The 23,045-nt window shown below is 44.6% G+C and overlaps 1 protein-coding gene across 5 annotated transcripts in view; it reads right to left on the bottom strand.

The window, feature by feature from the left end:
- The window catches only part of LOC138978848 (rootletin-like), a 120,588-nt gene that overhangs the window by 4,639 nt on the left and 92,904 nt on the right, over window positions 1-23,045 (bottom strand). For all 5 annotated transcript variants that reach the window (XM_070351640.1, XM_070351641.1, XM_070351642.1 and 2 more), the window contains exons 23-33: window positions 21,742-21,986; window positions 20,538-20,961; window positions 16,250-16,464; window positions 15,425-15,545; window positions 8,368-8,531; window positions 7,723-7,902; window positions 4,597-4,737; window positions 4,207-4,346; window positions 2,464-2,593; window positions 1,984-2,184; window positions 1,127-1,296 (exon numbers count right to left, since the gene is read on the bottom strand). In XM_070351640.1, coding sequence (XP_070207741.1) covers window positions 1,127-1,296; window positions 1,984-2,184; window positions 2,464-2,593; window positions 4,207-4,346; window positions 4,597-4,737; window positions 7,723-7,902; window positions 8,368-8,531; window positions 15,425-15,545; window positions 16,250-16,464; window positions 20,538-20,961; window positions 21,742-21,986 — 2,131 coding nt within the window. The remainder of the gene's footprint in view (window positions 1-1,126; window positions 1,297-1,983; window positions 2,185-2,463; window positions 2,594-4,206; window positions 4,347-4,596; window positions 4,738-7,722; window positions 7,903-8,367; window positions 8,532-15,424; window positions 15,546-16,249; window positions 16,465-20,537; window positions 20,962-21,741; window positions 21,987-23,045) is intronic.

Raw genomic sequence — 23,045 nt, forward strand, 5'->3', positions numbered from 1 at the left:
CCAACTGTTTGCAGTGTAAATGTGATGGCAGATTTGTGAAAATGAAACTAATTGTGATCAAAATACTCTAAACGCATTCCTTCATAATTTTGTGAATATGTAAAATTTTTATGTGATATATTTGACACTGAAAGGAAACTAAAGTGAAAGCAGAGAAAACACAGATCTCTCTCTCTTTCTCTCCTGTCTCTCTCTTTCTCTCTCTCTCTCTCTCTCTCTCTCTCTCTCTCTCTCCTCTCTCTCTCTCTCTCTCTCTCTCTCTCTCTCTCTCTCTCTCTCTCTCTCTCTTTCTCTCTCTCTCTTTCTCCTCTCTCTCTCTCTCTCTCTCTCTCTCTCTCTCTCTCTCTCTCTCTCTCTCTCTCTCTCTCTCTCTCTCTCTCTCATGCACAAACGCACACAGAACCATAGCGTACATATTGAGGTTATATACATAGCAAACTATGCCACAGAATTTGAACCTGTTTACCTTTGAATCTGCTCCTGACATAGCTCATCAATGCTGAGCAAGAGAAGAAATATGTCAACTGTTTAATTTAATGTATGCACAGGTGTGTACGCGTTATATCCTTGTGAACAACTTTCTTGTGTGATTGGGGGAGCAAGTAATCAGGTTCCATGAAAAAAACCTCAAACACTCATCCATCTGCCTTGAGCGAGAGAAGAAACATTTCAATTGTTGAATTTAATTCTAAGCATAGTACTAGTAGTTTCCAAATTTCCTTTGCTTTCTGACAAAAACAACATTATCCACTCTGATTTTTAAACGGTTTTCCATCTCAAATAAAGAGATCCGTGCAGGTATATTTTTTCTTTCTCTTTTTCAGAACATTATTAATTAGAGTGTGTTTTTAAAAAATCTCCTTTCGAAATGTGTGAAGATGTATGACACAAATAATTTACATTTATAAAATTCACTTTGAGACTTCACAAAAAACAAACAAACATAAAGAACATTTTATTAATGTGGCATTTTGAACACTATCCTTATGGTTAAAAACTGTTCCCGTGCCATGGCAAAATATATCACACACACACACACACACATTCTCTCATCTCTCTCCAACCCCACACACACACACGCCAAGTCTAACTCCCTTTCCCCCACCCACACACAAGCATAACTGACCTCTGTGCGTGGCGCTGCTCGGCCTCTGCCAACTGAGCCTGCATCTGCTGTATCTGTCGCTGCAGTTCCAGGTTGTCCTCCTCCAGGCGACGCAGACCGCTGTCAAAACTGCTGCGGTCGTACAGCGTCTTGGTGGCGATCTCCTCCGTCTTCAGCTTCTCTCGCTCCACCTGCACACCAGCCGTCAAGGTTAGTTACACTGAACCCTCTGTTGAAAGACTCCTTCTTTTACAATGCTGTTCCAAGACTCTTTCCAGCAAAAGCCCCTCACCTTATTGAGTGTTTCGCACGTCACAGAGAAGAACAAATTTCTATGGAAAACAGTAAGTTTTGTTCACCTATCTTGTTTAACAATGACGTAATGGCATGCTCAACGGCTGCAGCCCTACATGCCTTCCGGCATAACAGGCAGTAAGTAAGTATGCTGAACGGCTGCAGCACTACATGCCTTCAGGCATAACAGGCAGTAAGTAAGTATGCTGAACGGCTGCAGCACTACATGCCTTCCGGCATAACAGGCAGTAAGTAAGTATGCTGAACGGCTGCAGCACTACATGCCTTCCGGCATAACAGGCAGTAAGTAAGTATGCTGAACGGCTGCTGCGCTACATGCCTTCAGGCATAACAGGCAGTAAGTAAGTATGCTGAACGGCTGCCCCTACTAACAGGCAGTAAGAATGCTGAACGCTGTAGGTGTCATTCTTCTCAGAAGCAATTAAAAAGGCAATTTTGGAAGCTGTTCGAAGACTCTTTCCAGCGAAAGCCCCTCATATTATCCAGTGTTTTGCTCAGTGCAAACACTTTTTACTAATACTAAAAGGCGATTTATATACTGTTCCAAAACTCTTTTCCCTGACCTTATCGAGCGTTTTGCGCAGGGCGTTCTTGTCTTTCTCCAGGCGCACGGAGGACCTCTCCACCTCACGTTTCTCTGTCTGCATGCTGCCCAGCGTGCGCGACATGGACGAGACGCGCTCCACCAGCCCCTGTTTCTCCGCCTGCGTCTTCTGGATTCGCTGACTTAGCTCCTGCTCCGCCTCCTGCCTCTGTACCAGCAGCTGTGTTCACACAAAATAGACAATACAGATAACTGGTGATGCTCTCAAGAACTGGACTTCAGTTACTGACGCATATGTTTTTGATCTCGTGTATTGTCCCTATAACCATCATTTTTTTGGACAGGGTTATCTTAACCATCATTTTTTTTTCGTCGCGATAGCAGGTTTGCAGCATTATACTTGCTTTGCCTTGCTTTGAAAAGCTTGCATCATTAAAAGAGGCTGACTTACTCTGCCACACTGCTTAAGTGAAGCATAAAATTGTTTTTGTTTACTCACGTTGTTGAGCTGTCTGATCTGCCCCTCCAGCTCAGAGCATCGGACCTCAGAGTCGGACACCTCGTTCTGCATGGCCTGCAGGCGTTCCATCAGTGTGTGGTTCTGCTTCTTGGCGTCGTTCAGTGCTTGTCTAAACAACAAAGTGATGTTATGTTATGTTAAATAGTATGTTTTTATTCATAGTTAATATGTAAAACGTGGAGAGCATAGATTACTGTGGTTCGTGCTTTATAAGCTATGATTATTATTTTATTATTAGTAGTAAAAAAAAGACACACAAACAAGGAACGTCATTAAAAATATTGTCTCACTCTTATGGAGTGACAATTCCAACATGCTAATTTCATATTGTGAAGATAAAGTATTCTTCTACCTAGTCGAAATCCCATTACGTCTTGAACACTACACCCACTACAGTATTTGGACACAAATTTCACACAATAATACCCTTTTAAGATCCCCCAATTTAAAGACAATGTTTTCTCAGACTTTCGGTTCATAACCTGTGTAAATGTACCCCCATTTTAAGACTCCCTCCTTGTTAAGACTCCCTCCTTGTTAAGACATGATTTTCTCAGATTTGTGGAGGTCTGGAAAGGGAGGTTGCACTGTAATTCAAAGCAAATTTCCATTTTGACAATATGCATGTCCAAGAAGCAGGGCCAAGACAAGTTGAACAACTACAATAACAACAAATCAACCATCCATTTACCGTACTTTCCGGGTGACAAGGCGCTACAGCGCATAAGGCGCACCCCCTTCTTTTTAACAAAAATTGTAATCCAGTCACCCATTGGGCGCAGGGGGCCGATAGGGCGCACCAAAATTGAAAAAGTATACCGGTAACAAACGGTCGAAGAATGAAAATAAGCCGCACATCAAAGGAAGAATACAGAGTGGAAATGACCCAATTTTTGCCATGAGAGGTGGTTCCCCTGTCATATCTGAGAGAGGAAACACTTCCTGCACCGGGGTGAGTGACCGGTCAGTGACCGAGTTTAACAGAGTGGAAATATGTGTGCTCTGTGTGTGCGGCGAGGTCAAAGGCAGGTCCATTGTGATAGCTGGGTGGCTTGAGAGCTCGAGGAAACTTGGCCAGGGCAGTACCTAGTAGCTGAAACATGCATTATCACAAGTTGTTTGACTGGTACTCAGGCGGTCTCTTTGATTTTTTTCGTATTTCATACACGGATTAGGCGCTTCGTTATACAAGACGCAGGGGTCGAACTCGAGGAAAAAAGTCGCGCCTTATGACCCGGAAAGTACGGTAAATGTGCCGTTCAATTTCAGACTCTCTTCTTTTTAAGACCTAATTTTCCTGGAGTTTCGGAGAGCTTTAAATTGACTGCCAGTTAAACAGCTGAAACACCATTGAGATTACAGTGAAACCCGGGCCCTTTAAAGACCTTGAGACTTTCTCCGGGGGCCCGGGTAGCTCAGGTGGTAGAGCACTGGACTTGTGATCGAGAGGTCGCTGGTTCGAATCCGGGCCGGGACGGAGACGGGTCAACTTTATGTGCAGACCCAGAAACGGTATCCATCTCCCACCCCCGTGTCACCACAGTGGCACGCGAAAGACCTCGGTCATTCTGCCATAAGTGCAGATGGCTGATACCACCTAAACACGCATACGCTTGTGTATCTCATCTGAAGTCGGGTTAAAACCCGGGAACATGCCCCTAATGGCTTTGCCGTGAGGGCGTAAAACTTGAATTTCTCTGTAGCAATTGCAGGCAGTCTGACCTGGTGACGTCGAGTCTCTCCTGCAGCACACATCTGTCCTGCTCGCTGTTCTTGAGCGCTCGCTGCGTCTGTGTCACCCTCTCCTCCAGCTCATTGATCATCGCGTTGCTGTCGGACAGCGACATGTTCAGCGCTTGCACCTAGAAACAATCACGTCGTCAGTGTGGATGATGTTGTGTGAAAAAAGGGAAAATGAAGGCGTTAAGTCACTAATATGTTGAGAACAAATAGCAAATGGAATTCTAACAAGGTATCCACACACAAAAAGAAAATTAGGCAGGTATAAATAAAAAATAGCTGGAGCAGACAACATGGGACGCTCTCCACCTGCCACTGGACTAGCTAGCTAACACCCCAAAAGAAAAATCAAAGAAAAGAAGTGGGACATACCTTGTCCTTGGACATGTGTCCCTCCTCCTCTGTCTTGGTCAGAGAGCCGTGCATGCGGTCAATAGTGATCTGCAGTGACTGGGCCTTGGACTCCAGACCCTGGATCTGTTTGGTCAGCGTCTCAACACGGTCTTGCAGAACCTGAAAAACAACATCATCATTGTAAAACACCGGCTGGCATCAAGGAAGAAGAAGGTGACGAGACGCACTTTGCTACAATGATCTGAAATGACAAAGATTCAAGTCTCTCCAATGGGCGGTTCTGGTGAGGTTATGCCCCTTCTTTCTTTCAGCTGGTAACAGGCGGAACCTCGCGGCAAGATCACACGAGAAAGGGAAAAAACGTGCATTGGTCCCAAATAGCATGTCGCTTTGGTAACAGTTCGTGTGTAAGTCATGCATTTTATACGGTAAAAAAACAATGGTAACAGGCGGAACCTCGCGGCAAGATCACAGGAGTTGTCTCGCGTTATCACCCCAGAAGCGCTCATTGCTTGGTCAGGGTCTCAACTCTTGTACAATCTGTGAAACAACAAGAAATTAACACCAGTCACTCGGTGAGTGTGTGAAAATGATCCAAAATAACTTCCAAGCATCAATATTATTGATATGAAATATCTGTGCCATGGATCTGTTTGGTTTGCGTAATTATGAAAAACGCTTTGGTACAATTTTCATTCATAAAACATTCCATAAATGAACTCCTCTTGTTTTTTCTGCCCCTAACCTTAGCGTTTTTGTTGTAGTAGTGATCATCAACCAGTCTGTAATGATCCGCTATGAGATGTTGCAGCACCAAGTCCTTGGCATCCATAGCACTCAGACCAGTACCACTTCACATAGCACTCAGCCCTGTGTAGTTCTTACCACTTCACACGCACACTCTGCACTGGACCACAGTCTTATACGGAGAAACTGTTGAGTCTCCGTGAGGTGCTGACAGTGAGACTTCTGCTACCATACCCCCTCAAATAAACACACTTTCAGTACAGTGGAGCACCCCCCCCCCCCCCCCCCCTTTTAAAGGATGGATCACAACACCTGCTGCCAGTGAGACTTCTGCTGACAGTGAGACTTCTGCTACCATATCTCCTCTAATGTATCAATTGCACACTGGATTTCCCTTCTTTGAGCCTTGTGACATCGGAGGCCGACAAAACTTCATATTTAGGCAGCCATGACTACAAAATAGTGCATGTTTGTGTGCGTTCAATCCTAAAAACTAAAAGGAATTCTAACCAGAATCGATCGGTACATAAATGTTATTTGTATTTTTGACCAAAATATGACATTTTACACAGACCTTGACAGTCATTGTTCACCTCGACTGCTAGCACAGTCTCGGATGAACACTGACTGTCTCGATCTGTGTAAAATGTCAAATTTTGGTCAAAAATACAAATAACGTTTAATATATAATACACCTTCTGTACAGTGGAACCCCCCCTTTTGAAGTTGCGTCTTGGTGTTCACACAAAAAGGTCGTCTTCTTCTTCTTCGTTCATGGGCTGAAACTCCCACGTTCACTCATGTTTTAGCACGAGTGGATTTTTACGTATGACCGTTTTTACCCTGCCATTCAGGCAGCATACACCGATTTCGGGGGAAGCATGTTGGGTATTTTCGTGTTTCTATAACCCACCGAACTCTGACATGGATTACAGGATCTTTTCCGTGCGCACTTGGTCTTGTGCTTGCGTGTACACACGAAGGGGGTTAAGTCACTGGCAGGTCTGCACCTGGGAGATCGAAAAAATCTCCACTCTTAACCCACCAAGCAGCAGCGACCGGGATTCGAACTCACGACCTCCTGATTAGGAGGCCGACGTCTTACCACCAAGCCACTGCGCCCGTCACACAAAAAGGTCTGATTTCAGCCAAAAGTGTGAAGATTCTCGTGTGTGCTCATACCCCAAGATGACGACCCCCCCCCCCCCCAAAAAGGCTCCCTTATGGTAACAAATACGGTAACTCAGTCCCTTAATGGGACAGATGCAGCCGGCCGGCCAGCCAGCCAGCGACAATGCATAATTAACCCACCGGGCCAGGCAAGGCTGTGTAAGGAACCGTACATCAAGCATTGTTGTCTCAGGACCAATCAATACGTCACAAATTAGAAACTCCTTCTGATGAAATCATCAAATATTAACGTCAATTGGAGATCAATGGTTGATACAATGGGGCGTCAAGAAGAGAAAGAAACAGAAGAGAAAGGGGTTGTATTTCAGATCTGTGTGCTGTCTATTTAGTATTGAAAATCAACTGTTTATATAGCAGCAAGAAGCAAGAAGCAAAAGCAACAGGAGATTGGGGTTTGTATGGCAGATGGTATTAATGTAGGTATTGTTATAACATATCGTCCTGTGGGGTTACCCACATGAAAATTCAGACTGCTTTTTCACTGGGGAAAACGAGCTGCCATATAGTACAGCGCTGCCCAACCCCCCCCCCCCCCCCCCCCCTTCAGTTCATAAATAATGTAACCAGGTAGCATGTTTTTGCTGCCTCTCCGACTGACCTGGTTCTTCGTCTCCTTGTCGGTCATGGCCAGGCTATGCATGAATCAGTATCATATCTTTAACCCTATTCGCCCTGACTGCAGGGCAGGCTCAGCAGCCTCTCCTGCCTGGAGGGTTTTGGCACTGTAGTGCAAATCTGATGGGTACTTCACTAGAACGCTTCTAACTCTGTAACTGAATCGAAGCCGGGGGCGCTCTCGGGTCTTGTGCATTCGAATTACTACTTGTTTCACTCGATTGAGACGAAGAAACGTCGCATTCAGGATCAAAATCACTGTCATCGTCGAGGAAAACTTCGTCAAGAACCTGCCTCAACGAGTATAAGCATTGGTTGCTCAAATTTCGCAGGAAAAATGATCAAAAAATACTCAATCAGTCGATTTTCGTTCGCCGGCAAGTTCCAAACAAAGAAGAAGGAAGTGGGAACAGATTTACATCCCTTGCTCCGTGACCTGTCTTTCATTTTTAGATCAGAAACAAGGTCAGAGATGATGCGTGTCACCGCCCGAGTCGGGCCCAGGTGGAGAAAGCTGCAAAGAGGCGCCCGACAAACTGTCGGGCAGAGGCCGCAAAGAGTTAACCAGGTAGGATATCATGGCTGACTGACCTGGTTCTCCGTCTCCTTGTCGGTCATGGCAAGACGCACTCGCTGCAGTTCTCCGTCCAGCTGGCGTCGGAACAGCTCCAGCTTGGTGCAGCGGGTCTCCGCGTCGTCAAGGGCAACACGCAGGTTCTTCTTGTCCTCCTCCAGCTTGCCCTCGTTCGTCTTCAGCTTGGCCATCTTCTCCTGAGAAAGTACACGTCAAGGGAGGTTAGATGAGATTTGAGGGGTACTGCTTAGTGTATAATTCGGAGAAAATGTGTGTGTGTGTGTGTGGTTGGATAAAAGATCTTTTGAGGGACCACAGAAAAGCACAGAGCAAACTCAAGAAAAGTGAAGAATGAAGAAGATACAATGAAAAGGCTGTGTGTGTGTGTGTGTGTGTGTGTGTGTGTGTGTGTGTGTGTGTGTGTGTGTGTGTGTGTGTGTGTGTGTGTGTGTGTGTGTGTGTGCTTGAGTGTCTGTCATTTTTTAACACACACTCAAATGCAGCAAGTGCAAGTTAACTGTCAAATGCACACAAAAACGACAAAAAAATTGTTTTTGCACATTTTCAATCAATTCTGAGACAACTTTTTTTTTTACAAATTCTTATAGTAACACAAACCAACTCAACAAATTTCAGTTTGCAAAATACCCAAGTACACTAACCTGCAGTTGTCGTTTCTCAGAGTCAGCAGCGGCGACGGTTCGTTCAAGGGCAGTAACCTTGTCAGACAGAACCTTACGCTCGCGCTCGTTGCGACGGATTGTCTCCTCCTGCATCATCAGGGCTGTCTGGGCGCTGGTGAGCCTGCCGTCGATGCCACGCTTGTCTGAAACAGGCAGTCAGAGTTTTGTTAGTTAATTTTAGGAGAAATGCATTTGGCTCTTATTTTCTATGCAAACAGATATCCTGGTCCGGAGGATCTGACTAAATGAAGATTTCATCTTTGCGAATGGCCGTTGTCTTGACTGGGTTGGAAGATTCAGGATGTGAGAGAACCACACACGCACAAGAGTTTCTGTGCAAACAGATATCTTGGTCCGGAGGATCTGACTTAATGAAGATTTTGCCTTTGCTAAATGGCTGCTGTCTTGCCAGGTTTTGAAGGATCAGGATGTGAGAGAACCACACATGCACGCAAGCACCATGCATGCACACATGATCCTTTTCAAAATGAATAGAATTCTGGTGCTACTGAGTCTTTAAATAACAGCAAAATGCTGACATACAACAACAACTACAACCCCACCACCAACAAACAACAACAACAACAACATATCAACATTTAGAGAAACAGTGGTACTGACTAACCATCATTGTACGGAAGCAAACTCTTATCCAGTTTGGAGGAATACTGCAGACTCATGATCTTGAACATAATGTGAATGATTTTTAAAGACAGTCAAACACCAACGCTGACAGAGGTTGTCCTGTTGAACACTTTGAGTTAGCACTGAGTTCAGTTACACTTGTCCAATACCGCACTTTTTTTTTCTCAATAAAAGTTCAATTTAATTCATACAGGCTGATGAATGTCATGTCCGGAGGCAGTTGCAGAGCAGCGGCACCACTGTAAAATAGTCGCAATCTTCTGACACTTGAAGCAATACCAAACAAGCTAAAGTCTGACTATGTTCATAATTTCTTTCCATCGGAGTTCTATCTGAGATTCAACACATGCGCCAGCTTGAAATTTCCTGTGAGTTATCCCAACAATAATGTTTGTTTTCTTTTTTAACCACGCTTGGCTGCAGTGATTTCAATAATCCCATAAAGTCAGCGTGTCAAGTACAATATGTAATCAATACAAGCACTCTCAAGATTTCAAACCCACATTTTGTGCTGTACTACTTTTCATAGAGAGTGTAACCACGCTCTAACACAAACACACCATTCTGCCACTGATCAATCCGCAATTTCAGCAGAGGCTAAAATGTTTCCTGCACAGCCCAGAGCAACAACCAGGGAGTTATTCAGACCAAAAGAACAAAAAACACAATGTTTCCTTTTCACGTGCTTCTATCAATCATTCTGTGCACGCTACAAAGTACACAGAACGTCACGCGTTATTGATTCCTTGGGTCGCTTGTGTCAATGGATCAATGGAAACATCTTTCCTGTCCTGTTCACTGTCAAACAACATCGATATGCTGATAGAAATTAGCCTAATGTCATGAAACCTTTTCGATCACAAACAGAAACTGCATACAGCATGCATTGGATGAAACTGGGCTTAGGTACAGAAACCAGTTTGTTAACATTCAAACTTCATATGTAACTTCATAGAGCTAGCATGGATGGAACTGGGCTGGGTTATTAATTTATCAGTATTGATATTTTTCTATTTTCCTTCTTGGGGCCGCCGCCCTTTTAGGTGTACACTACATTGGAATGTGCACGTTAAAGATCCCACGATTGACAAAAGGGTCTTTCCTGGCAAAATTGTATGGGCATAGATAAAAAATTTCCACCAAAATACCCGTGTGACTTGGAATAATAGGCCGTGAAAAGTAGGATATGCGCCAAAATGGCTGCGATCTGCTGGCCGATGTGAATGCGTGATGTATTGTGTAAAAAATTCCATCTCACACGGCATAAATAGATCCCTGCGCCTTGAGTCCGAGTCTGGAGATACGCGCGCGATATAAGACTTCATATAACATTTTGTTCTGTTTCTTTGTTTAATTAAAGTTCTGTCCTGTAGTTACTTCAAAAGCATTAAATCTCTTTGTTCCTTTTCCTAAAGTTTTATTCCTTTCTTTTTTCTCTTCTTTTGTTCGTTTTGCTTCTTTCTTTCTTTTTCTCTTTCTTTGTACTTTCCTTTTCTCCTTCCTTCTTTCCTTGTCTTTTTTTCATTCCCTACTTATGCCATTAAAACTGATATCTTCCTTCACATGTCTTTGCAGTCATAAATTCAGAACACAATCACAGCCTTTCACGAAGAATAAAACCTCCAACACTCAGCACAAACTTCCCCCTAGACTAAAATTCTTCAAAGTCTATCCAGCAAAACACCTGCAGGCCAGTCAGTACATTGTGATAGAATTAAGTACAACTGCCACAAATGACCACAGGTATACGCTAATTCAAACAAACTGTCACAGGTAATTCACACACTGCAGTGGACATTCCTTCCTCTTCACCACACGCCAGTGCACGCTGTCTCTCGCAAAACAAATATTGTTTTTTCATGGAGATCAAGGCTGGTAGCACGCCCACTTTAAACCACTTGTGCAGCCAACCGTGAAAACACTTCACAAAAGTTGTTGTACACTTCCATGAACTACTACTGGGTTGGGCAAAAAGTTTGCTGCTGACCACAAAGCTGAGACAGGTTTTGACTTGTTGTGAGTTTTAAGTACAGGTAGATAAGGATAGTCTCAGGTTTGGTGCTGGCATGATAATTGGTGTTTGTTTGAAGCTGACCTATGGACTGAGTGAGGTATTAGGCTGTCTGCTTGTTATCACTGGGGAATGGACAGTCTGGGTCACACACTTACAGTGCTCGTACAGTGAAACCCCTCATCACTGGGGAATGGACAGTCTGGGTCACACACTTACAGTGCTCGTACAGCGGAACCCCTCATCACTGGGGAATGGACAGTCTGAGTCACACACTTACAGTGCTCCTACAGTGGAACCGGCCCTCATCACTGGGGAATGGACAGTCTGGGTCACACACTTACAGTGCTCCTACAGTGGAACCGGCCCTCATCACTGGGGAATGGACAGTCTGGGTCACACACTTACAGTGCTCCTACAGTGGAACCGGCCCTCATCACTGGGGAATGGACAGTCTGGGTCACACACTTACAGTGCTCCTACAGTGGAACCGGCCCTCATCACTGGGGAATGGACAGTCTGGGTCACACACTTACAGTGCTCCTACAGTGGAACCGGCCCTCATCACTGGGGAATGGACAGTCTGGGTCACACACTTACAGTGCTCCTACAGTGGAACCCCTCATCACTGGGGAATGGACAGTCTGGGTCACACACTTACAGTGCTCCTACAGTGGAACCGGCCCTCATCACTGGGGAATGGACAGTCTGGGTCACACACTTACAGTGCTCCTACAGTGGAACCCCTCTATCGAGATCCCTTTCTTCTTCTTCAGTGTTCCACAATTTTCTGGTTACGTGTGAGCTCGTTTGCCCATTTGGGTTCCCCAAACTATACTCTGAGAGCATAGTCTTTTTTTTTTTTTTTTTTTTTACCTCAGTTGCATGCAGGATGCTAATCAACCCATATTTTTATCTGAGAGCATAGTCAGCTTCACTCCGCTTTCGTTGCGTAGGCATGCTGGGTATTTTTCTGTTTCCATAACCCACCGAACTCCGACATGGATTACAGGATCTTTTCCGTGCGCACTTGGTCTTGTGCTTGCGTGTACACACGAAAGGGGTTAAGTCACTAGCAGGTCTGCACATAAGTTGACCTGGGAGATCGGAAAAATCTCCACTCTTAACCCACCAGGTGGCAGCGACCGGGATTGGAACTCACGACCTCCCAATTAGGAGGCCGGTCACGTCTTACCACTGCGCCCGTCAAATTTAAGACCTCCCCCTTTGTAAGACCTTGATTTTTGAGATTTTCTGTCAATAAGCCTCAGTCATTCAATTTACCATCTTAAGACTCCCTCCTTTGTAAGACCTGGTTTCCTCAGATTTTCTGTCAATAAACCTCAGTCATTCAATTTACCATCTTAAGACTCCCTCCTTTGTAAGACCTGGTTTCCTCAGATTTTCTGTCAATAAACCTCAGTCATTCAATTTACCATCTTAAGACTCCCTCCTTTGTAAGACCTGGTTTCCTCAGACTTTCTGTCAATAAACCTCAGTCATTCAATTTACCATCTTAAGACTCCCTCCTTTGTAAGACCTGGTTTCCTCAGACTTTCTGTCAATAAACCTCAGTCATTCAATTTACCATCTTAACACTCCCTCCTTTGTAAGACCTGGTTTCCTCAGACTTTCTGTCAATAAACCTCAGTCATTCAATTTACCATCTTAACACTCCCTCCTTTGTAAGACCTGGTTTCCTCAGACTTTCTGTCAATAAACCTCAGTCATTCAATTTACCATCTTAAGACTCCCTCCTTTGTAAGACCTGGTTTCCTCAGACTTTCTGTCAATAAACCTCAGTCATTCAATTTACCATCTTAACACTCCCTCCTTTGTAAGACCTGGTTTCCTCAGACTTTCTGTCAATAAACCTCAGTCATTCAATTTACCATCTTAACACTCCCTCCTTTGTAAGACCTGGTTTCCTCAGACTTTCTGTCAATAAACCTCAGTCATTCAATTTACCATCTTAACACTCCCTCCTTTGTAAGACCTGGTTTCCTCAGACTTTCTGTCAATAAACCTCAGTCATTCAATTTACCATCTTAACACTCCCTCCTTTGTAAGACCTGGTTTCCTCAGACTTGTGGATGTCTAAAAAGGGGGACCACTTTATAATGACTGATACTTGATACTGATTGGGATTATGTATGCATGCTGGTGTGGTTTCTCTGAGTCACTCAAATACTAACTGGTCTGTAAGTTTTCAGTTTGCTGGAGGTCTCACCAGCAACAGAACGAAGGATGAAGAATGAAAACTATTGCTGTTTGGAAATTGTTTTTTTTTCTGTTCTTTTTTTCTGTTCTTTTTCTTTTGTCAGACTGTTCTAATCAGTGCAGGTATGATGCCTTACTGTCGCACTGAATGAGATAACACTACACATGTCATAACACTGGGTACTATTACAACATTTTTTTAATTTGTTAGTTTTGCTTGTCTTTGCTGCTCTGGTTTTTTTTGGTAGGGAAGTGCTCTTAACTGCACCTGGACAATGTAATGAAACATTAAGTCATAGTTTGAAATGCAGTTTTGCTCATCAGACAGTTTTGTCTCTGTCTGAGAGATTCTCTCCTCCCCCTCTCTCTCACCTCCTCCCCCCTCTCTCCTCTCTCTCTCTCTCTCCTCTCCCTCTCTCCTTCTCCTCTCTCTCTCTCTCTCCTCTCTCTCTCTCCTATCTCTCTGTCTCTCCTCTCTCTCTGTCTCTCTCTCTCTCTCCTCTCTCTCTCCTCTCTCTCTCTCTCTCTCCTCTCTCTCTCTCTCTCTCTCTCTCTCTCTCTCTCTCTCTCTCTCTCTCTCTCTCTCTGTCTCGTTTTGCTTGCTTACTGGTTGCTTTTTCATTTTAGATTTCTATGTTAGTTTGCCTTTTATTATTATCATATATATTTTTTTTTTCTTCTTCTTCCCCTTGCTTATTCTGTCATTGTGCTGTTTGTTCGTGTGTTGTGCTTATTTGTTCGTTTTTTTTTACTTGTTTATCATTTATTAGAATTTTGTATTAGATTTAAGGACAGGATGTAAGAAAAGGCATAGCCTTAAACCTCTATCCTTGGAGAAAAAAATGCCATCATCTCTCTCGTTCTCTCTCCTTTCTGTCTTTCCTTCTTTTTCTCCCTCACTCTTTGCACAAAAACTGAACTGAGCCAAAACTCTCAAACTTAACAACCATGCATTAAAAACAGTTGCATTATAAGTGACTTGTCTCGCCTTCCTCTGCATCTCACAGTGTTTTCTGCAGCACCTAGAGTCTCTTGTCCCTGCGATCCTTCTAGCACCCCTACCCCCCCCCCCCCCTTACCCCCAGTATACACTCTATCTTTTGCTACAACTATGCACTCATAACAGTCATACAGTGGAACCCCCTATTTAAAACCTCCAAAAAACCAAGACAATCAAGTCTTCAAAGGGTGAGGGTCTTAAAATGGAGTTCAATTTACACAGGTTATCAACAGAAAATCTCAAAGTCAAGGGTTTAACAAGAAGAAAAAGGGCAAAGCCCATACGACTCACATGCTTGACCTTGACCTTTACATGACCTTGACCTTCAGCTAAACCTAGCAATGACATCATACACTAAGAACTGCTTTACACATTTTTCCTACCAAAATACATGTGACCTTGACCCAAGGTCAAGGTCATCCAAGGTCATGCAACACAAAGCTGTTAATTCAAGACATAGGAAGTACAATGGTGCTTATTGGCTCTTTCTACCATGAGATATGGTCACTTTTAGTGGTTCACTACCTTATTTTGGTCACATTTCATAAGGGTCAAAGTGACCTTGACCATATGTGACCAAATGTGTCTCATGATGAAAGCATAACATGTGCCCCACATAATTTTTAAGTTTGAAACAGTTATCTTCCATAGTTCAGGGTCAAGGTCACTTCAAAATATGTATACAATCCAACTTTGAAGAGCTCCTGTGACCTTGACCTTGAAGCAAGGTAAACCAAACTGGTATCAAAAGATGGGGCTTACTTTGCCCTATATATCATATATAGGTGAGGTATTAAATCTCAAAAACTTCAGAGAAAATGGGAAAAATGTGAAAAATAGCTGTTTTTTAGACAACATTTATGGCCCCTGCGACCTTGACCTTGAAGCAAGGTCAAGATGCTATGTATGTTTTTTGGGGCCTTGTCATCATACACCATCTTGCCAAATTTGGTACTGATAGACTGAATAGTGTCCAAGAAATATCCAACGTTAAAGTTTTCCGGACGGACGTCCGGACGGATGGGGGGGACGGACGGACGGACGACTCGGGTGAGTACATAGACTCACTTTTGCTTCGCATGTGAGTCAAAAACGGGACAGTCCTAATTTGGGCGGTCTCAAAGAGGGGTTTCACTGTACAACAACAAAAGTTGTCTCACCTTCCTCTGCGTCTCCGAGTGTTTTCTGCAGCAGCTTGAGCCTGTTGTCGGTGCGTTCTCTCTCCTCGTCCAGGTCCTTCAGCTGTGTGGTCATGCTGCGCACCGTGGCCAGGGCGTCGTCCTGAAACACACAGGTAAATTGGTACAGGAAACATACCGTCACAGTGTCACTTTGTACAGCTAAGGTACAGGTAAGGTTAACCATATTGAACGTAAGGGAGCGAGATTAGTTTTCCTGGGCCATCTTTATGAGGGCGGTGGCCATCTTCTCTCCCTCGCTGCCTTATAGCCTTCCCTGGCGCTGAAAAGGGTCATGGTACCCATTTCCAGCTGGGTGGACTGGAGAGCGTTGCAACAAATGTTGATTTTTTATTTGTCCTGAGTGGGGGTCTATCTCAACTGCCAGCATGAAGCAAGCACTCTAACAACTATGCCACTCTGTCAGTGTGTACCTTCAAATAACCAACACGTAATCTTGTTACAATGGAACCCCCCATTTAAGACCCCCCCACCCCCACCCCTCCCCCCCCCCCCACTTCAAGTTAAGACCTCCTCCCCTTTAAGACACAGCTTTCAGATTTTCTGTTCATAACCTCTGTAGATTTACCCCTATTTTAAGACTCCCTCCTTTTTAAGACCTCAGATTTTCTCAGACTTTTGAAGGCCTTAAAAAAGGGGGGAGGGGGATTCTACTGAATTTGGATGACAGAATAAATTTCCCTGTACCAATTAGTTGCCCCACCAGAGTTAAGCGATGGTACACTCACAAATAGTTTTCCCGATCTTCTACACTAAACATCAACATCACCATACAAAACTACTCACCTTCTCACGCTCAGCATCGGCCAGCTGAGTCATGAAGTCTCTGAGAGCGGCCCTCACGGCCTCGGGATCTACATCCAGACCCTCCACACGGCCCGGTGACATGCTGCGATGCGGTGACATGGAGCGCAGGGGGCTGCCAGATCGGATGGGAGACCCGGTGCGGGGGATGGGACTGCCACGGCCTTCCGTTGTTGTGGCAAACGTGTTGTCAAATCCTGTCAGCGAGAGAAGTGAAGTTTGAAATCAAGAGCGGAAATGTACTTTTTAGGCTTCAAAATACTTTGTTTAAAGTGCTGGAGTCGCCAACCAATAAGAGAAAACTAGTACCGTATTTGACGAATTACAAGATGCACTGTTTTATAAGCCGCACCCCCGACTTTTTAAAAAAAAATTGGGACTAGCCACATATAGGCCGCGTCACTATATTAGCCGCCGTCGAAAAAATATAATCAGATCGTGTCAATCAATCAAAACAACCCCCGCAAACGAAAGTACGGTATTTGGCGAAATCAGCTCCGAGAATAAACAAGTCAAACAAAGATGTAAAGTGAAAAAGTTTGAAGAAAAATATCACACACACAATTTGTAACCAACACACACATGTAGGTGGGAACAAACTGGGTGTCACTTAATTGGGTGGGAACAAGCTGGGTGTCACTTAATTGGGTGGGAACAAGCTGGGTGTCACTTAATTGGGTGGGAACAAGCTGGGTGTCACTTAATTGGGTGGGAACAAGCTGGGTGTCACTTAATTGGGTGGGAACAAGCTGGGTGTCACTTAAGGGCAGGTGGGCCAGTGCAAAATTGACCAAATCGTTCAAAACACTGTTTTGGGTATTTTAGCAGATTATGTTTCCATAACATACCTATCATCCATGTGTGTCGGTGTTTTTGTCAAAAGTGTCCTATTTATCTGTCAATAAAGACAAAATGTGAACATGTGTGGCATTGATTGTCTTCTGTAGTCGATATTCCCCCGCCAAAAAATGTCTCATTTCAAAGGCTAGTTACGGCTTTGTCCTCAGCAAAACAGTGCATTCACGACATACGAAACTGCGCAGCAGCTCTTGACCTATAACATGACATCAGTGTTTTGATGAATGTTCCATTCACTCAGCCACTTGTCCGTTGCAAAGGCAGCAATCGTAATCGAACGGAAATGTCCTTATTTGGAAGGTACTCGACATCCATTGGTTCGTTTCATAAACCGAAATCGGGAACCAGTTTACTTTGTGAGTGCGCATGCTCAGCTTACGAATTTTGCATACGGAAACTACCGAAGAGACTCTCGGCCATGACGGGAACACCCGAAGTTCACTCGGTTTTACAACATCCTGGTTACACATCAAACGATCGGTGACAACCGAAAGCGAATTTTTCCTTGAGAAACAACCTTTGATACGATAGCAATGGCCCGAAATAAGAAAGAGGACAATGTCTTTATTAGTTCGGTTAGCAACAACAAGTAGTTCCGCTGGTACTAGGCCAAAGTTTGGATTCTGTCGGTGTTTCCGATACAGAGGAAAGCTTTGATCTCCACGCAGATCCACAGGTCGCCATTTCCGAACACGCCATGCAGCACACTTTTTATGTCTCGGCACTGGCTTGCTTTGCGCTGAATTTGAGTCAGTTTCTGTGTAGTATCTCCTCGACAAGCAAGTTGAGCATTTGCTACGCAAAAAAAACAAAAACAGGAGAAAGTATCCAACATCAGTCAGATTATCGGTAATGTTTGCTGGGCCTGCCATTTCCCGAACGAAACTGGATCAGCAACTGTTTGTATCAATCTGCACTTTCGTAAATTCCGTCACTGTCTTGACGAACTGTGTCATTTTCTTCACCGCGATACACAGTTCATTGCGAAGAGCTTCCTCAGTAAATCGTTCAGATTCCACGTACGATTTGTTGTCAAAAAACAACTCAAACGAAAGTTTCAAACTCATCATCCTCCATCTTGCTTGTCGAAGCACCAAAGTACTGTATCGATGTAAAAACAAAAGCAGAAAACTTCGAGGAAACCAACAAATCGACGAGATAACGGAAGGAAATAAGTCTCGTTCTGGCTCAAGTAAGTAACCGTTAAAAATACCGTTATTCTCGCATGCAAATACAAACGAGAATCGGGTCATTGATACACGTTTAGCGCTGGGGCAGTATCCCCATGCTGGTTGACAGAGGGAAAGAAGGGATGGACGCATAAATTCTCTGCTGACGTGCTAAAGGCTAAGTAGTTTGCAATTCAAATAAACTAAGCTGTTCATTCATAACACAGTTTTGTCCTTGTGTGTCTGTTTCAATAGTGTTTCTGTGGTGTTCAATCTTCAATGTCGTTTTTCTCAGTTCAGCCATTTTGCCTACGGTTACGTCTTGGGTTACGCGATTTCTCTGGCTGTAATTTAGCTAGAGCAATATTTTCTTTTGTAGTTTGTGCAGAATATAACATTCTGGGGGATTACGAAGGGATTTTGCTGAAATTTTATTATAGTCATATCCAGATTATTTCAAAAAATAATTTCGCAAGCGTTACCCTAAAGTTTGACAGTTGTAACAAAGAAGTGTTCCTAACTCCAAGTATAAATATAATAAACAAAATCTGCTTCGTAATCCCCTAGAGCATACCCAGAAGGATAAAATAAAACAATAATTAGAAGTGTGACAATCACATCTGATGAAAATCCGTGTATCTCCTGTACTCCACTTTTGTCTGTATTTTGACTGTTTTTGTCGCGTAAAACAAAAACCAGCAACCGAAAATACAAAAAGTGACTATTCTTTGTCATCATTTGTTCATTTCTTTCATAAAATAACATTCAGACACAATAAAACATTCAAAATTGAAAAAAAGGTAGTGCACTGGCCCACCTCCCCTTAATTGGGTGGGAACAAGCTGGGTGTCACTTAATTGGGTGGGAACAAGCTGGGTGTCACTTAATTGGGTGGGAACAAGCTGGGTGTCACTTAATTGGGTGGGAACAAACTGGGTGTCACTTAATTGGGTGGGAACAAACTGGGTGTCACTTAATTGGGTGGGAACAATCTGGGTGTCACTTAATTGGGTGGGAACAAACTGGGTGTCACTTAATTGGGTGGGAACAAACTGGGTGTCACTTAATTGGGTGGGAACAAACTGGGTGTCACCTAATTGGGTGGGAACAAACTGGGTGTCACTTAATTGGGTGGGAACAAACTGGGTGTCAAATAATTGGGTGGGAACAAACTGGGTGTCACTTAACTGGGTGGGAACAAACTGGGTGTCACCTAATTGGGTGGGAACAAACTGGGTGTCACTTAATTGGGTGGGAACAAACTGGGTGTCACCTAATTGGGTGGGAACAAACTGGGTGTCACTTAATTGGGTGGGAACAAACTGGGTGTCACTTAATTGGGTGGGAACAAACTGGGTGTCACTTAATTGGGTGGGAACAAACTGGGTGTCACTTCATTGGGTGGGAACAAGCTGGGTGTCACTTTACTGGGTGGGAACAAACTGGGTGTCACCTAATTGGGTGGGAACAAACTGGGTGTCACTTAATTGGGTGGGAACAAACTGGGTGTCACCTAATTGGGTGGGAACAAACTGGGTGTCACTTAATTGGGTGGGAACAAACTGGGTGTCACTTAATTGGGTGGGAACAAACTGGGTGTCACTTAACTGGGTGGGAACAAACTGGGTGTCACCTAATTGGGTGGGAACAAACTGGATGTCACTTAATTGGGTGGGAACAAACTGGGTGTCACCTAATTGGGTGGGAACAAGCTGCAAGGTCCAATTGATTGAAATCACAAATCACAATTTCAACCAATCCGACCCCGCGGCTGCGTACCAGGCACCTCCACGCGGAATCTGATACTACTTCTCAGACTCGACAGACACAGAATACAACAAATAGGCCGTGAAAAGTAGGATATGCGCCGAAATGGCTGCGATCTGCTGGTCGATGTGAATGCGTGATGTATTGTGTATAAAATTCCATCTCACACGGCATAAATAGATCCCTGCGCCTTGAGTCCGAGTCTGGAGATCGCGCGATATAAGACTTCATATAACATAACATAACAACTGCTGCCAGAAGGCCACAGTACATGCGTGGGACTGAAAAATGTCATGAATCCTGAAGAAGGGGGGGGTCTGGGGGCCCCGAGATGCTGAAAGATTTGTTTAACTTAAACCAAATAAACTTCACCACAGACATGACGAATCCGGATTTCCGGAATATACCGGAAGAATCCCACCCATGACAGTACTAGAGCACATCACAAGCAAACCCACAAGGAATACAACCCCCACCTTTAGACGGGGAGTTGGGGCGAGATCGGCGAGGACTGGGGCTGCGACTCCGGACACCGCGCGGCATCTCCTGACGGAACCCGATGCTGCGTCTCAGACTGGACACGATGCTCCTCAGCTTGAACTCCACGTCCTTCTTCGACCCCTCCAGCCGGGCCAGGGTCATCTCAAGGGCGTTGACGCGACCCTCGGCCCCGCTCAGCCTGAGGCGAAGCTCCCCGATATCGGCGTTGGCGCCCTCCAGAGCGATCTCGAGGTTCTTGCGCTGGTCGTCCAGTTTGCGCTCGGAGCGGTGAGAATCGTCGAGGGCCAGCTGGTAGTCCTTCTCCTTCATGGTGGCGTCGTCGATCAGCTCCGCCATCTTGCGCTGCAGGTTGGCCAGCTCCTTGCGAAGAGCCTCGCGTGATGCTTCTGTCTCCACCACCTGGTCAGGAGAGAGAACAATAGGTTGATTGGTTGGTTGGTTATTCTTTTTTATCGTCTCTTCAGCTGATATTGCTATTTGTGACCGATGCTGGTGACAACAATAGAAATCAGAGCGTGTGTCACAGGAATCAGTACAACAAATATTACAACAGACACCATCAGCAAAGAGAGAGAGAGAGCGTGTGTCACAGGAATCAGTACAACAAATATTACAACAGACACCATCAGCAAAGAGAGAGAGAGAGCGTGTGTCACAGGAATCAGTACAACAAATATTACAACAGACACCATCAGCAAAGAGAGAGAGAGAGCGTCAAGGAATCGGAATAAATGTCAGGAATTGGCACAACAAATATTACAACAGACACAAGCTAGAAGCGAGAACGTTACCGGAATTAGAGCAAGGATCACAGGAATTGGTACAACAAATAATGCAACAAACACCAATCAGCCAAGTTTTTCAATAAACTTCTAATAAAAAAATTAAAGCAATCGTGTACAGGAGGACAGAGTTCAAACAAAAAAAGAAAGTAAAATACTGTAGAAAGAGGTGGAATTCAGTTATAAATAATGTGAACACACAAACTGACATTGACTACACACACAGATGCAGCCACAGTTAAGACGAAATCAGACAGACCGACTGCAGTCACTGATGGACAGACTGACAGACAGACAAACAGCCATTAGACAGACATGCAGACATACAGACACGGACAAACAAACGGACAGACAGACATGCATGCACATACACTAATTAGCACACTTTATGCCTCACCTTCTGTTTAAGGTCAAAGGACGTCCTCCTGGACTCCTCCTCTTTCTCCTCGTCGCGAGCCACTCGCACCTGAAGGTCGCCGACCTCTTTGCCCAGCTTGGAGCGCTCGCCGTCGAGCATCTTCACCTGTCGACGGAGGTCTTGCAGCTCGCGGCGGGCCTCCAGGCGAGCTTTCTCCACCTCCCGGAGGTTCATGCGGAGATCTCCAGCTTCCCTCACTACTCCCGACTTCTGCTCCTCCAGCACTGGGAGAGAAGAGGATAAGGATAAGTATAAGGATAAGATTTATATCGTCCTGTGAGGTTACCCTCATGGATATTCGGGCTGCTTTCTCACTGGGGAAAGCGAGCTGCCATACCGTACGGCGCCACTCATTTTCTTTTTTTTCTACATGTGTGTATTCGTGTTTTCAAGCTCTGAGACTTTTCGCTGTGAACTGGGGTTCTTTATCATGTGCATGCGTGCACACGAGGGTGTTCGGACACCGAGGAGAGTCTGCACAAGAGAGAGAGGCGAGTCAGAAATCATGACGAACAGAATTGTACTCAATATCATTTTTTTTCCACGAGACTGTGCACATACGGCGCAATTGAAAGATCTGCTAAACACAGGAAGTAAGCGCTCTAAATTTTGTTTGTTTGTTTGTTTGTTTGTTTGTTTGTTTGTTTGTTTGCTTAACGCCCAGCCGACCACGAAGGGCCATATCAGGGCGGTGCTGCTTTGACATATAACGTGCGCCACACACAAGACAGAAGTCGCAGCACAGGCTTCATGTCTCACCCAGTCACATTATTCTGACACCGGACCAACCAGTCCTAGCACCCCTAACCCCATAATGCCAGACGCCAGGCGGAGCAGCCACTAGATTGCCAATGTTAAAGTCTGAGGTATGACCCGGCCGGGGTTCGAACCCACGACCTCCCGATCACGGGGCGGACGCCTTACCACTAGGCCAACCGTGCCGGTAGCGCTCTAAATGCATATGACGATGTAATAGAGTCAGTGAGATTTATTCGGAACCAGTCTCCCGAGAGAATAACAAGCATTGAAATCAACAAGTGACCCTCATCCTCTATACTCCTATCATTTCATGCTCAATTGCAAGTACAAATTGGTATGAATCTTTTCATTTATTATATGCCATTATAAACAAAACACCCTGCTAACATAAGAACAGTAAACAAACTTGCAACCTCTGCCAAGCAAAGGGAAGTAAGCGCTTTGATTGCATATGAGATGTGCATGTCAAGAGTAAGTGAGAGTTATGTGAAACCAGTCTCCTAGCTGGCACCTGAGAGAATAAC

Source organism: Littorina saxatilis, linkage group LG10, assembly GCF_037325665.1.
Source record: "Littorina saxatilis isolate snail1 linkage group LG10, US_GU_Lsax_2.0, whole genome shotgun sequence".
Lineage (NCBI taxonomy): Eukaryota > Metazoa > Mollusca > Gastropoda > Littorinimorpha > Littorinidae > Littorina > Littorina saxatilis.